General features: G+C 37.0%; 1 protein-coding gene across 11 annotated transcripts in view; it reads left to right on the top strand.

The window, feature by feature from the left end:
• The window catches only part of LOC106136212 (sodium/potassium-transporting ATPase subunit alpha), a 53,156-nt gene that overhangs the window by 17,729 nt on the left and 18,277 nt on the right, over positions 1-17,150 (top strand). For 3 of the 11 annotated variants that reach the window (XM_060949354.1, XM_060949349.1, XM_060949350.1), the window contains exon 2: positions 13,395-13,500. The exons of 5 other annotated variants lie outside the window; for them this stretch is intronic. In XM_060949354.1, the coding sequence (XP_060805337.1) occupies positions 13,492-13,500 (9 nt within the window). In that variant the 5' untranslated portion in view covers positions 13,395-13,491. Of the gene's footprint in view, positions 1-13,301; positions 13,501-17,150 lie in introns of those variants that run through there. 3 more of the 11 variants (XM_060949353.1, XM_060949351.1, XM_060949352.1) reach the window with 1 other exon arrangement.

Here is a 17,150-nt window from a genome sequence, read left to right as displayed (position 1 = left end):
TTTTAGTTTTTTTTACGACATTTGTAGAGAAGAGTGATTATCTTCAAGTCTTCAAATGTGTTTGCTATTATTGGCTTTTCCCTTCGAAACGTGCCGTTGTCACTTAAAGAATCATAATGTCAGTCATGTCTTTTGCATAAAGGCGAGAGTCAACACGGGAACGTAATTATGTTTGCTTTGGGTCGTGCAGAGGACGTTTCATAAACGCACGTTTGTGTTAGCTGATCCCAGTGCTATTACAGCCTTCGTATTTTACTTGCAGAAATCTCATAAGAGCATTTTAAACTGCAAATTAAGTTGCTTAGTTTGGCTTTCAAACATGAAGGCAATGTTAAGAGATCTGTGTATCATTATCGCGGTATCATACCATTGTTCTGCATATATTTCTGTCGTGCGTATTCAATTGTCTACCGTCATTGTAGATATGCCTTACACAAAAGACTATATTTATACCTATTCGTATATCGTTTGCGGTTATTGATCTATACAAGAGGAAAGATCAAGAGCTGGTCTACTGCTGTGAAGACAGCCCCGTTATTAGCATTGCTCCAAATTAAGACCGCCGTGTAATTTGTAATATTTAAATTGTCGACCTTTTCTTGACCGTCTACAGAATTAAAATCTTACTGTAATTTCAATTATGAATTCATTGTGTTCTTATTGGTTTGGCGTCCACGTTTTCAGACAAAAATTGTTGCGAAACGTGACTGTTTTTTGATAAATCATAAATTTTCTTGCGTTTATTATTAACCTTTTAAGCGCTTGGCTAAATATCAATTGTCGTGCCCCTAGCGCGCCGCTACAAATCGATAAAATAATACCTACAATAAATAAGGAGGAGTAATCGTTGTATCGATAAAAAAAAGTCAAAAAGTTTTTTATGTTTTTATTTAAAATCAGCCTTCTTGTATCACAATCATTCATCTTTAAGGTGAAAGCTTATCTCTAAGTGAAAATTAGTAAAATTTCCGAAATCTAACTTATTTTGACTAATTCTTTGTGACAGCCGCGCTGGACTAACTAGAGAAATGTGTTGCAAGCATAGCCGTCTAGGGATGGGAACTAACGTCAAATGTTGGCGTTATACAAAGATTCTGAGGGATACTTTTCTTATGAATAATAAGGGAAAAAAATAGTAACACAAGACAATATGTTAAATTTAACTTTATTTCGTATGACACTGTTTATTTCATGCTGAATGATGCATTATACCTGATTATTTAACTGTTTGTTATTTTGTTTTTAAAATGCGCATTGCATTGTATCCCATCCCTATGGTCATATTTATGCGACACGCGCGATAGACACCGAAGAAAAGTCCGAGCTGCCAATTACTTATTTTTGTTTAAGTTTTTTCAATGCTTAGAGCTATGAAACATAATTTTAAGTAATTGTTGTAATAAATAGCTCTATTCAATAATAGTTTTAGTTATACCACGAAGTTAATAGGACGATAATAGAACGAAAAAATCATGGATATTCTCTGTCGCAGAAATACGACACGGGCGGTAGGGGCACGGCAATATTTGTCGCATATATGCGACTCGCGCGGTTAAAAGGTTAATATGTATGGATTTGAAATAAACATCAGGTCAACAACATTTTATAGATTATGATATAGAGAATGAATAAATACATTTCGCCGCTGTAAATTCATTTATTACAATGTTAGGTTATTGTAATAGGCAACTATAGAAGCCTACGTGGCCCAACCCGCACTTGGCATTTTATTAAAAGCGGCCAGTTCAGACTCACCAAGTACTATATCCCTATTAAGATTTACAAAAAGATTCTAGTCTGTACCAGTTTTGTTGAAATTTTAAATTGTAATAGGGTTTTCACTGCTTCAGTCAGTTTGGTCTCATTTGTGTGTCGTACGAGATCGCTCTTTTCCTCTGAGTCATGGATTTATTTACTAGTTCATGCCGGAGTGCTTCCAAATAATGTAATTCGTGACATGACTGTATTGTCATTCAGGGTGTCTTCATACCGTTTTTGAATCTCAACAAGGATTGTTGAAATTATTTGACGTGTTTTTTAAGGCGTAGGTAGGTATTACTCACGTTTAACCGAAGCATTATTACAAGTGCTAACGTAGTTTTACTACGATAGTAATACTTTTCACGTTTTGCCGTCTTTCTGTGTAATGCTACGTCATAGATAATCCTTAATTATGCTAAACTTTGTATTTTAGCCATTTCGAACCATTTTGTATCGTTACACAGTACACTATTCTTATTACTTGTTTAGCAATTATGTCATAATATTGTTAAACAAACATGACCGTGATCTTATAATCTGCTAAGTATTACGCTAATTAGTATTAGCGGTTGCGTATATAATGTGAGTTATTGGTACTATAGGAGTTAGCTTTCCTTTTAACATCCGCTATGGGACGATTATCAGGTTTTTCTACAAGGGTTTAAAAAAAAAAAATTATGTATTTTGCGGAATATAAACTTTTGTCTTTTACTATCTTTATGAATTGTGAGTACAACATAAGGATTATTGAGTGCACAAAATCACTCAGAAACACCGCCAAATACCACTCGGTCGACCAGGTACACTGCCACTAATAAAAGGTTTCCTTTGATATTTCCCTAACTAGCTTACGTAACGCTCTCCACAGCATTCTCAACTATTTTCTCGTTTGAAAGCCGCGAGGAACTGGGTAAAGCTCGGGCAAAAATTAAATCTGCAATTCAGCGGAGCAGACCCACAAATCTCATTTGATTTATTCCCTGCTGCCTTTGACGCGAAACCTATTTAATGTGCTTTTTTGACATTATACTATTGGCTTTTTGCACTGAACTATAAAAGTGTCTAGCAAGTATATAGAAAGTAAGCTCAGATTGAAATGGTTGAATTCATTATCGGCTCACCTCAACCCCAAACATATAAAACTAATAATAAATCTTATTTTTGAAATGTCTCACAGCATCTAAAAAATATTTACACAAACATAAATTTAAGAAGACAGATTTATGAATGTTTATAAAATCATATTATATTTAATACATATAATTTATCACATGTAGAGAGTTATGAATGTGGATGAAGCGAAAGAAGTGTCCAGGGATTGTGGCAAGGTGTGATTTTACGTATGTACATATGTATGTATCAGTCACATGTTACGAGCACACATACCCACGTTATTGTTGTTAAATAATAGAAATCAAATAAGTTACTGTCGTCATGCAATTCATCGCGCAATTTGACGTATGCCATGCATCGTCATGAACCAGTGCGCACAGGTATACCCATTGTGGAGTTACATGCGCGAATTTCATTCATGTCCCCCACCCACGCGCAATTTGTCCTCCGATCTCGGATTACAGTTTAATGAGGAAAGAACATGAACGAATCCAGTGAGTATTTCTCATTTGCGAAGGTCTGAAGAAGTAATGACTCAATTGGTACTAAACGTGAGGCCTTTGCTCCCAACTAATCTACTTATCGACTTTTTGCGCCAGAATCATTAACTGATTTTGTATATTCTTATTTTTTGAAATTTTGGCTTTCTTGTTCACAATTTTTCATTATCCCATAATTTGAAATTGTTGAGAAAAATAAAGATCCGGCATTTCAAATTAAGAAGAAATGTTATTCTCTCGGTTGATTATTCACAAAATAAAATATACCTCCAAAACTACGTTTGTAAACTTAATTATTCACATAAACACCAAAAGTTCGTTATGCAAACAATTACATAATTCAGGCAGCTCGCGTCAGTTTTAATCTACTTAGTGCAGATCTAGCTAAATTGGACGCTAGCAGGATCCGCCCCCGTTGAGCAATGCGCTCCAAAATCTCCAGTTAATCTGGAAATTTTATCTAAACTTTCATAATATTTACTCTTGGTAATATTTCAAATTAAATTTTAAATAGTTTACCCTATTTAGATGATATTAAGTTATACGAGTACTTTTTTGTTTAAAGTCTATACTATTGTTCAGGCTAGAAACATCTTGAAATTCAGTTTTAACTATTTCGAATATCGACCAACAGCTAGACTCAGTATTATATAAGGCGTGACAGTGCAAGTGCACTGAAGTTCCACTCGTGGGTTTGAGTCAGTGCATTGAACTGAAGTCGGAGAGGAACGGAAGCCACGCTGGCAGCGTTCAGTTACACCCGGCGCGCACTGGTTGTAACAGCCCCGTCAAGGATGCAGTGTATTTCGGTAGGTGGCGTCTTCAGAACTTGACTCACGAACTGATTTTTCACAACTAAAATAAATCCTCCAGTTACGTAACCTTAGTAACGTATCATGCTCCAGCGAAGTCCATTTGAGTTACCTTGAAGGGATAATTTGATTTATGATCCATCTGTGCCACTACGAATTGTGTTCACTCACTGAAGTAATGATTGTAGAGTGAGACCACGTGTCGTGTATCGTGGCGAATTTGATGTGTAGGTGTAAAATACGACATAACTATGCTCTAAATTTAGACAAAGAATTAAAATGAAGCAGGAGAGGGTGTTTGGGTCGGTTGTGGGTCTGAGAGCCATCAGGCTTGTAATTGAATTATGTAGAGCACGGCAATTCTCGCGTGCACTTAACGCCGCTTGATTCACGGCTCGACTTACATAAAGGACGCTGTACACGTAAGCCTAGCCAGCTTAAAAAGGGCTACTGTATATACCTTCCTGTATAGAAAACCCACGTCTGTAAAGTTCTAATAATGCTGGTTTAACGCCTAAGCCCAATATGTATAGCGGCCTTAACATATGTATAATGTCCTGGAGTATTTAGCGTCACCCGACCCTGTCCTCGATACCAGATTATGAGTGCGGTGTTAATCGCGCATATTCTAATATCGATGTGATAATTGCCTTGAAGATGTGTGTCCATTCCGGAGAGATATCAAGCGGTTCACTGATTCGCCATTAGGTATATTTCCACTTCATTTTATTAAAGTAACTACAACATCAATCAGCCAGCACATCCTTAATCTGTATAGAAAATGTGTTCATTCACACCCGATTTAAAAGTCTGTAATGATGATAACGTAAATGTTTAATTTTGCGCTAGATCAACGATACTAGGAAGGAGAAAATTATTTTGGAGACAATAGTCAGATACGTTTTACGTAAACTAAATCAATCCGCCAGAACATTCAACTTTAGCCCGGTTTAATTCTGCGTGCATTGCGACTGCGCTGTATGTCTCACCTTTTATATAAAATTAATAGTTCCAACAAAGCAATGATTACTTGGTTATTGTTATGTAAGACCGAGATATATATTTGCTCATATATCCCTTAAGCAACCCTTTTCGCAACCTTTCAAAACATCGCCGGGTTTGGTATCAATGGCTTACTTTTTGCGGTTGGGAATTACGTGACTACCCTTTGTTTTCTTCCTAATACTTTTGGGTCTTTACCCTCTCTAGAACCTTTTCTTTCCCAGATTAATTTACGCTTCTTTATAAACAGAGATTCGCTTCGTATTTCTAATTAGTATTATTATAAACCATTTTTATATTTCTAAAAACGACGCAGTCGACATAGAAATGATCATTATTAGTTGTGTTGGTTTGATTTACAAACCATAATTGTGACATCAAATTAGGAGTACTGTATTCAACCGAATTGTATAAATTTTAACAATCTACAAAAAGATCAACATTGAAGGCTTAGTGTTAAATGTCTAATTGAAACTAGTGTAACTTCACGATAATTACATAAGTTAACTCGTCCGACTTCCTTTGTCACGTATGCAATGACTTCACGTGAATTCGCGCTGTCTTTACAGTATTTGTACAAACCATTTAAACAATTTATAAATGGTATTCATATAAATGCAGTTTTTGTCATGATCCAAAATGGGTTAATTTATCCTGCTAAGGATGTAGAGGTCAATCGCTTTGAGTAAAAACAATCAATAAAAAGAAGTGAGGATATAGTCGGGACTAACGCCAAGAAGTGTATGAAGAAGGTATCTCTATCTATTTGCTTACATGCGAAATTCTTCATGAACATTGATAAGGCAAAATGTCTTATCCTTCCTCTCTCTCTCTATCTTATTGGTTAACCTGAAAGATAGAAGATAAATAAATAAAATAAATATATAAGGGACAGATTACACAGATTGAGTTAGCCTCGAAGTAGTTCGAGACTTGTCTTACGAGATACTAACTCAACGAAAAGACATAATACCTTATTGTTAGCGTTCGTGAATCACCCCTATAGTACGATTATAATTTATATCGAATTACAAAGCTAGGTGAATGTAATTCAATATTTCGCGGCTAGGGAACTGGATTTTTCTGGTTGCAACTCGTAATGAAATAGGATTAGATTGGCTTGAACTTTAGTATGAATTGTTAGTTAGACTATTTCAAACAAGGTTCTATAAGGTGTAATTATTTGAAGTAGTCGTTACAACAACTGTAGTTCTAACTACAATATCACATAGTCGAATTTTGCATTGGATATTTCGATCTTGCTATCCCTCCTGGCAATTCCTGATGCCTTAATGCAATGAAAACCTGGATAATACATTTACCTTCTCTCGAACCGAGGCGAGGTTAAAGGTCTTGTAAATGTTCAATATTAGATTTGCGTATGGGAGCGTTAATCCGGGACAGATTTAGTTAATGTTCCTTATACGTGCTACGCTGTTAACTCCTTCAAAAGATATTTATTATACGTATCTAAATAAAACAATTTTTTAAATTAAATAATTAATAAGAATCGAAAGACGAAGAAACCGGTTGCATTTAAGCATGGCAACAAAATCACAATTAAGGCAAAAAATTCATCTGTGGGCCCTGAAAATAATTTCGAAAGAGGTAATGTGATAAAATTTGCATCTCCTTACATCCGCAGCAGTTGAAGAGAGGAAATTGCAAGAAAATTGTTCAGACGTACTACGGAATCGTTACAATTTTATAGAGCTGTGGCCTCGAAACACGGCTCTCGACTTAGAACGCAGGATTTAGACCAACGTCCCGTGAAACGCTTCAGTCAATGAAATTATTATAGAGTAAACTAATATGAGCGAATATAAACATTGCGCGTCATGACGTTGCTACGCTGTTAATGTTGATTCACTCAATTCTCGTGCATGCTCCGAAGGTGAAGACGAAGGAAGTTTATTGCAGCATATACTAGCAGATAAGATTTATAGTTCCAAGAAACATTCTTAAAATTGCGCACGACTCTGCAAGAACATGACCGATACTATTCTATGTAAATCAGTTGTGACTAAATATTGCTACATAAAATAAAGATCCTTGAAAGATAAAGATTATAATATAGCAGATCATCTTTTTTCATAGAAATTCATCTGAATTGTAAGATTTCATTGTTATATAAACTGCTTTTTGCTATGGTCTTCGCTCTTGCTGAAATAATCAGAATTAAATTCTAATTCGATGAATAGTTTCAGCGAAATCATGTTTCGTGTTTTCAGTTGTGTGAAAATAGATATGAATTTAATTAAAAATTAGAAAGCTTTCAGTTACAAAAATAAATAAGATCTAGGTATTTATAAGACGAAAAAATACCATCATTCGGCTCCTGCATACTTACATGGGCGGTCTTTACTAGGCCATGGATCTTGTTTGTTGTTGGATCATGGATGTTGTTGTTTTCATGACATAAGAGACGAAACCTTATAGAAAAAATTAGTTCACCACACCAATCCAATTTAAAGTTGATTAATTAATTGGGGCACCGAAGAGTAGTTGGTTAAAATTATGGATGATATAAATGCAAATATATTTAAATGTTTCACTCCACTCAATAATTTCGTTATGTAATGCAAATAATAAACTCAATAACTTCACTTGTGAGTTCTGAAGTGACTATCTGACAAATGTACTTACAAAATTTTCTTTGATGATGATGATGATGAAAGATTTCTTGATTTGTTAACGTAATTGGACCGCCAAAAGTATCTATTTCTACTCGTGTCTAGTTACCATTTAGAGGTATAAACCTTTCAGTGAACGGCATATTCCGGTAGACTGGGCGGTTTCGGTGCGGAGTAATAACGTTATTCTATATTATTGCAGCCATTAAAGCCATTATATAACTTTATAGACTGTTATAACTCTGTGGGTTATGTGCATAGTTACAGAATATTTTTGGGGAGTTTTATATGACGACCATTATTTTTGAAAGTTTAATTACTATGCATAATACATTTTATCCATATAAAGTCCTATTTACGACGATTTTTTCTCAATTCAACGTTGACATAACAAACTTTTAGTAAAATCTGAGGAACAGGACGTGTCTGGTTGGAATCAGTATATTTGGTTTATAATAAATCCAAGGGTTTTATGGGCACGTTTTGGCACAGTGCTAGGTGCACGTCACACTCGCCTTACCTATTTCGACGCGGTACTCGCATGGCTATTTTTGAAGTGGACGTATTGCGGTCTAGGTAAAACCTAACAATATTTGATTTACTGCTCTCGATCGGCATGTATGAAATGGCGCCCATCGAAGGCGTGGCGCAAGATTCTGAGATAAGTTAATATATTAATCGTTAATGAAGATGAAATTACGTTTTAACGAAGTCGTTAGGATGAGGAAGGTTCAATATTTTTATCTGATTGAAAATTTTACACGATAACATAAATTAATTTTTCCACCGACTATTTCCTTCAATATCATCAAAAAGATGGAGGCAATGGTTCATCAAATTGAATTTTTCATCGTCGTATCAAATGAAAGTAATCGAATAAACTGTCAATTCAATTTCCTCGTGAAATAATTCCATTAAAGACAAAAAAGATGCGTGAATAAAATATCAAATTTCATCCGAGAAAAGTTGTTCAGCCAATGTAGCTTAATGTAGAAAGTTTGCTGAACTCGATCCAGTTAAAATGCAAATGTTGAGGGCCCTCCGGGTGTAGTGGGGCTCGGGACATTTCCAACGCCAACTATTAGTTTTTGTCAGGTAAACCATTCCTCATCACGGCTACTGGCCTTTGTAGCCCGTAGCGGCCTAACTTTATGAACGACATTACGAATTCAGTGGTGATTTCTTTGATCTAGTTAGCAGCGGCGGCATGCTCAGCCTAGCAATATTTGTGCCACCACTTGAGCTCGCTCGCTGACTCAGGACGGCTCATTTTAAGCCTTCCGTGCAATTTTAAACATGACACTGCCGAGATAGAAACGGCAAGTGATTTATTACACCATTAATTATTTTGTGTTCATTTTACACACCTTTGAAAACGGAAGATTTCAAATCCATTTCCTATTGAATAAAATAAAATGTATAGTTAAAATATATGTATTTTGTAACCAATTTATCCTGAAAATAAGTGTTTAGATAGTTCAGTTAGAGTTAATACTCGAACATAATACGTTTATTATGCACTGTCCTTAATTACATAACTCTTCTAGAATTCGCCCATTTTAAAGGCGGGGTGTCAGTTCCAACTCGAGCGGGCGGCAAAGTCGCCTTAAAAGTGATGAAAAGTAAAACGATAAAGACAATTTACAGCAGAATTTGATCTTAGTCAAGACTAAGTAGCTCATATAAGGGGTGATTTAAAAAATAATGAATGTCGGTGGGGCAGTATGCGAGACGCGTTAGGTAACTGTCGGCGCGTGAGAGAGAGACGACCGCGGCGCGCGCCGGCTACACTATTGATCGTGGGGAATGACGCCCGGGGTGACCCAAATAGAGCCTCCGAGCGCCTCCACCCCCCGGCCCGGCGCCCCTTACTACCCCCGTCCACCCGCCGGCCGCTCGACGACAAATTTTCATATCAGCCGGTTCTTCATGGCGAAGGAATGGCCCGTTGGCCCGACTCTGATGCTTTACATAATATATCGCACTCCCTTTTGAATTATCTCCGCCTAAAATCTCTTTGTCTCTTTGACATTTTGACGTCAGCAAATTCTAACCGCTCAGTTCAATCTTACAAGATAGGGTTACTTGTTACCGAGAACAACAGGCCGCCCTAAGGGACGAAATGCGGGCTGTGAAAGTAAAGTTTTAGAACCTCAACTGTTAACTTTCGAGGTCACTTTCACCTTTTTATTTAAAGCTTATACAATAAGTAAATACGATCAATCATAATAAGTATCAATCATGCATAATAATGACAGTTATCATATTATTATGAAACGATAAGTATTAAAAATAAAGATTTAGTATAATTTATTCATATAATATGACATTTGCCGTAACACACAGGTAGGGCGGGCAGTTACTGACCTATGCCTGGGAAATACCCGGGTCGCAACGAACTGGTGCATGCGTACTTTATATCTGATGGCTGACATATTGCACTGATATTGATCGTTTACCTGGGAATTACAAATGCAACATCTAAATAAATGAAGCTTTATAAACTTTTAGTTTAAAGCTCATTACAGTGTAGAGAGCTTCGTTATTAACAGTCGAGTTAGACGGGGTGAGGTTCCATTTTATATTTATATACATAATACCTATTCGTTTTTAATTTAGACAAAACAATTAGCGAATTCCTTTATTTTACGGTTAATTGAACACGAGATAAAGAATATTCGGAATTATGAATCAAGCGAAACAATGAAGAGAAAACCTTTTGTTTAACGTTCCAGTCCAGGGCAGGGAAAATGAAAAATACTCTGGCAGCGAGGGCAAGGCGGACGTTGAAATTGAAAAGTGCAACTTTGCGTTTTATTGTGCGACTGCCCGAGAGGGCGGTACTCCCTGCAGATTGCGAATAAAATGTGCCCACCGCTGCCTCGGCGGTTTCAACTTTAAGACTACTCAATGTAGCAGTAGCATTTAAATTTGCAACAAATTGTTCACAATCTATCACTGTTTACTACTTGTAAACAGTGACCTTTTACTTGTATGGAAAAGCTTTCAAATTGTGATTTTCATCACTTCTCATCGTATATGCCTATTTTTGAAATGTGTCAAGGATAACAACGAGCTTTTAGGATGTCAATTCAAATGCTCTTTCGGTATAAAAATGTTTCAAGGTCGCTGGGGTCTTCAATATTGCATTTTATGACCAGCCCTGTTATCGGGTTAGCCTCCCTCTGTAATAAAAAGTTCGGCAGCTCCGTTGCGTGCTTAAGTGTTATGAGTCCGCTCTAGGGTAGTTGGGGTACCTGCGATGATAAAGTCTATATTTGCTGACGTGTAATTACGGGCCGGCCGCGTCAAGTGCCGGAAATTAATATCTGACAGGTGGCGCCCCCGGCGATCCGGAAACGTATTCGCCATCTACCCACTTCACTCCACCGTGTAAATTTGCTGAGTAATGGTACTTGGAAGGCATGTTGGAGAGTTTGTTCCTGTCTGCTTTTCAATGCATTTATAATCCTGTAGACTAGCTTTGCACGGTTTGCATCTATGAGTCTGCAACAAACTTGGTAAAAAAATGATATATAAATGATAGTGTTGACCATGATCTTGTGATCACTTTGTGAAACAAAGGAAAATAATTTTGATTGAAATCACTTATTTAGTACAGTACAATATGTATATATTATAATGAGATACTCTTGGAGATGTAGTAAGTAGGCTGTTGTGGCTAAGAATAACAATTGAATGAGGAAAACGATTAGCTAAAACCCGGGTGTCCGAATAAAATGTGGCCGAACGCGGATAGCTCTATAAATATTTACCACCATCTCCTGCTCTCCGTTCTAACAGCATCCCTGATGAATATTAAACTAGGAAGTCCTTTTTTTGATGGAACATATATTTTCTTGATCTAGTATGTAGCACCACATAAAAGTTTTAAGTATTTGCTATGGATTATTTCTCTCCCTCATGTTGGGCGCCTGTTTACTGAGGTTTTTGTTTTTGAGATAATTTTGTACAATTAGAATTTTCATGATAAATATGTTTTAGAGCCATAAGTCAGATTAAAAAGGTCTTCATAACTTTTTTTTGTCAAAATCTCTTCCTTAGATTGTAATCTCTCTCTTATCTTTTTGTGTTCCCGGTCGGGTTGGTGTCTGTTCACTTATCAATTCAAATTGTACGTTGCTTATTTGTAGTTGTTATTAAGTTTGGTTGATTTATCTATGTCGCTTTTGTCGGATCATGTTTATCTTCGTCGTTTACTTATTTCATCCCTTCAAAATTGATCGTGTGTTTCCGCGCCTCCATTAATCATTTCTGTAATCACTAGGCCTTCAATTAATTTTCCCTAATCCACCACCCAAGAGCAGTGTTTATTTTTCTTGCCTCAATCAACTATTCAAATATTGTTATTTGCTATGTTTTCAACTCTGTGTTAGGGCAATTTAACATTTTACGTCGAGCGATGGTTGTTTGAAGGCAATTTATTTTATCGATTTTCTAAATATAGCGTGTAAATGCATCGCTAGTTCTTCACTGCAATAAAATTTTAACGTTCCGGCCGAAGAAAATGCGGCTTCGTGAAGAAAGCTCCACCTGACCTCCCACATTTTTGTTTGTTTGATCGTCTTTTGTTGTTTAAATTTCGCTTTTTCTTTCCTACCTAAATTTCACGGTTAAGAGTTAATGTTAGAAGTAAAGAGTTTAAATTTATAGCTCCCTCATACTGAACTCTTTTTTTATGTTTGGAATGCGGTTCGATGATGGAGTAAGAATAATAATTTTCGCGTTTATTCCACGAGGTGAGATTATTGCAGATTTAGTCGGGGCTACTCCCGGACACTGCTCATAAAACATTTACGTCTGCCAATACATTTATATATGGACGTTATGAAATTATCGTTACGCAAAAGCATTAAAATTGATCTAGATATATTTGCTCATCATAAATCATAATTCTGAACTGTTTATATTGCCGTGACGAATATACTGTAGATTAATGGACCGATTTAGGCACCTCTTTAATGTTACGAAATAAAATATTTTTTAGGTTAGAAGTAATGCTCCTAAGGAGCTTGAAATCAAATGTAACATTGAATGCATTCAAAATTCCTTGAATGGCGAAGCCATGTTTTTCCTACTGAATTTATTCATGACAAATTTCTAAAAGGGATACGAAGGATGCGAATCAGGGGCGTGCGCTGTCAAATAGTTTGTCGATTGTAAGAGTCTGTCAACGTACCGGTTGTGGAAGGTTACGCGATGGGCGGGCGAGCTAGGGCGGCCGGCGGTGTCGGTGGTGGACGGCAGAGGGCGCCATGCGCGGCGGGATGCGCGCGACGTTGGCGGCGGCGGCGCTGGCGTCGTGACGCAGTGTGACGTCAGTGCGCCGTCGGCTCGATACGCGCGGACCCCGCCGTCAGTCGCCGCCCGAAGCAGGCCACCGAGCGTCGCGCCCTACGCGCTCTTGTCACCCGCGCTCTTTCTCATACCGGGTTTTAGTTTCGTACCACGATGACATAGCCCAGTGCCGTGCAACGAAACTACGTGAAATTGCACATATTTTTAAGTTTTTACGTTGGAACGAGGAAACCGTAAAGGTCCCGTTTTTGCAGAACTAGCGACGACCAACCCCGCTCCGTTGAGGGACAGAGGCGAGACCGAAGGCGGCTTGTTCCTTTTTATCCGCCTTTTACATAGAGACTAAAGAAAATGGGCGAGGTGAGTGCAGTGCTTGCAGTAGTGCTTGCCGTAGCCTTTGCAGTAGGGAACCCGACGGGACAGTGCTTTTGTGACGGTGCAAGTGCATGTCGAGTACAGTGAGTGCAAAAGACAGCGTGGCAGCAGCAGCGGTCAGCGTCGGTTGCTTGTGATCTGTGCTTGCGTCGCCAGGGCATACCCTTGTGTCATTTAATGCTGGATATCATTTGCACTTTCAATGTCTTTGTTCTGCTACAATCTCATTTTGAGACTACAAAAATTTTATCACATCAGAATAAAAATAGCGATTATCACTTTCTTTTATTCACTGTTATCGCTTTAGTGTCTGTAGAAACTCCACATTTGTCTTTTTCTTTGTATTTTTGTACATGTACTTTTATGATGGACATCTATTCTTTAGATTTTAATAATGCAGAGGATAATAATTGAGGGATTCGGGATTCGGAAGTTCGGAAGTAAGTGTGTCAGGCAGGAGACGGCGCCGGCCGGGTTGCGTAACTGTCGCTATCGATCTGTGCGGGCGAGATACTCGTTCTGGTCTTTCATAAGCAACAAAAGGATCATTTAATTCATATATCAAATCAAATTTGAGTATTCTTACACCGTAAAAAACCATTTTAGACGAGACTAAATAATCATTTTTCTTTAATTTGCAATAAAAAAAAATTCCAGTCATTTTTAGGAAATAATCAAAGATTAAGAAATTTTCTTCTTCATTGAACTTTTATTTTAATTCAAATAAAATTTCAGAAATGAATTCTTTCAAGAAATCAAGCATATTCAATTAAACTTTTAATACGTTTATCGGACTCTGATGAAAGATATTTTCGGCAAACGTGTAATTAAGGTACTTAGAAAGTTTCGAAAACCTGCGTGGGTTCCAAACTCCATGCCATAATTCATAAATTCGAAAGATGTCTTGTTATTATAATGAAGTCAAGAAAGCGCCCTTCCATTTACTCAAATTTCGCTCAACAAGCCATGCAGTCGTCAAGACAATTCTTTCAAGGTGTTCCGAAGGAAGTAGGTAACAGGCTGCGGGAGCGGTCCGTGCTTCGGACACGAGAACTATAAGCCCGAAGGTTTATTAGAAAATTGCTTGTCATTATGTCATTTAAATCGCATAGAGTACCGTCGCTCTATTGGAGTATTTCCTTTATCCTTTATGACGACACATCAATTAGGATGCTAGTCCTTGAGGAAAATTCCTTATCTACAGATTAAACTGCCTAATTTGTCACGCTATGTATGAACTATTATGGGGAGTTCATTAGAAACCTGGGCTTCGGGAACTATGGTACTAATAATTTTCATTTATACCTGATATAATGAGACGATTATATAATTTAAATTAAAAAATATTTTAAAAATATAAGAAGAACTTACTGACAAATAACGAAGTAAATGAAATGCTGTAAAATTTATATAATCTTTTGACCTCAATGTACATAACAGACGAAGAAAGATTATTAGCTAAATATTTAAAAATTTCATCAAGATCAAATTGATCTCGTGTTAAATACAGCTTCGTTTATCAATTGGTTGTCCAGGTTAACACCTTTAGACATTAAATATTGTTTTAACAACATCTTGCAATGTCAGGTTATCAAGCTAAAGGTGAAATTTAGTATAAGCAAAAATAATATCAAATGTTCCAGAGAGACTTGAATAATTTTTAAGAGCATTCAATGAAAGTACATCACACTCAATCTTCCTTGCGTTATTGACTTTAGCTCGCATTAAGATTGGTTTATAAACGCCTTCGCAAAATTTCAAATAAATATCAGCATAAAGCATTTGGAGATCGTTTAAAGATCTTGCGTTGTGTAAACTTTTGATCTTTCAAATAAACTACTTTTAGTGTTATACTAATCCAGAGTTTTAAATATTCAGAGTTTTATCAGGTTGTAATCTTTTCTATAGAATAATCGAGAAATTTAGTTATTCACTCATAAAATATAAATGGAGAGATCAACATAAGAGTGAAACATACTCCGACGCGTGAGGTCTTCGTGTAATTTCAAGACAAACGCACGTGTAAGCTTAAGCTCAGATGCAATAACAAAATTATCACGCAATGTGCCGACTTATGCAACTTACATTATAAATAAAGCATAAACCAATGCAGATAATAATAATGCTTTTGGCAAACGCCGAGTTTCGTCACCTAAAGACGAGAATCACGTCATGCGGTGCTTCATTAATGTTAAAAATAATTGTCTCATTCACACGTCATACATCTACTACGATAGTAACAACAAAATTTCGGTTCAAAGCAGTTCTGTGACCAGTCAATGAATCTTTGTTCCGGTATCGTTAGACATTTTTTATGTACGCTACAATGTCTCTGTTATTTCGTCTGCCAAATTTTCGCCGACTTGTCAACGTTTCTTTTTTATTGCACTTTTTTTGGTCTAATACGCTTTATAATTTCAATAAAATTAGTATTCTTTTATTTTTTGTCTAAATTTACATTTGTACTATTTTGGCATAAATTTCTTTTAAGATAAAGTAACTAATAAACGGCAAAAATAAAGCCGGTTCATTCGCGATCAGCTGTTTTATTATTACTCAAAATATTTCATTGTGATCGTCAACCCCTTTAACTGTGCTAACATTTAGCCTACAGAGAACCGGTTTCGATTTTCCATCAGATATTCCGGTTTAACCTTTATAGAGATTATAAATGCGGTCGCCAGGGCCCGGGGGTGGCAACCTTGTCTTTTAGCTATTTATGTCGAGGGTACCAAGTGGGGGTTGGGCCACAGAGCGCATGCTCAGTGCGCTCCGCTTATATAACACGACCGACGGACCACGCCGCCGCATGTCTGCTCTCCGGTTAACGAGATCTCATCCACCATCCCCTGCCATATGAATATTCCATCATTTAGGACCGGTTTATGATTCACTAATTAGTTAAAACCAGACCTTCCTTTTGAACACGTAATTTCATCAGAGCGTTTAGGTTAATTATGCAGCAGTCCAGCCGCAATCTCCTAAGTCTTCCGTGAATTACTGGAGAGTTATTCCCATGATGGCCTTCACTGGAATTCAGGACACGGTTTAATGAGGTCTGCATGAAAACGTTGATCAATTATCGACGGCGACGGTTGACTTGTTTACCGCAGCGCGGACGCATTTAGACGCAATGACATTACGCCCATATTGCTCACAACGTTCGTTGTACTTACGGAAATCATTATTTCTCTTTTGAATTAGTGCATTTTTTACGTCAATAGAACTAGTTTGGGTTTCATATAGGCGTAGTTAGTTACTAAGACTGCATATTGAAACCGCTTGCAGTTCTGTCATAGGATACAATCAATACTTTTATACCTACCTGCGGTGCACCGTCGCCAGTTATGTAATTACATTTTTTATGTATACCTTTGCAGTATTATTAATTCATTAACGATACTTAAATATTCGGTGCTTTCCTTATTACATGGATAATTTAAAGCCTCTCATAAAGTCTTAAAAAAATTATCTTGCCTATGAAAAGCAAAAAAAATCCATTTTGGTTAGCATCTATCAGATGTAATTTGGAAATGATTCGTATCTGGCTGCTTTTGTGCCTACAATACGAACCGGCGAGTTTCGCATACATCTAGTTACATCAATTGAGCGTCATTGATCAATGGCCCCAGGAC

This window comes from Amyelois transitella, chromosome 18 (assembly GCF_032362555.1).
Source record: "Amyelois transitella isolate CPQ chromosome 18, ilAmyTran1.1, whole genome shotgun sequence".
Classification (NCBI taxonomy): domain Eukaryota; kingdom Metazoa; phylum Arthropoda; class Insecta; order Lepidoptera; family Pyralidae; genus Amyelois; species Amyelois transitella.
Note: the sequence above shows the minus strand (reverse complement) of the source record. Positions and strands in the feature narration are given on the sequence as shown.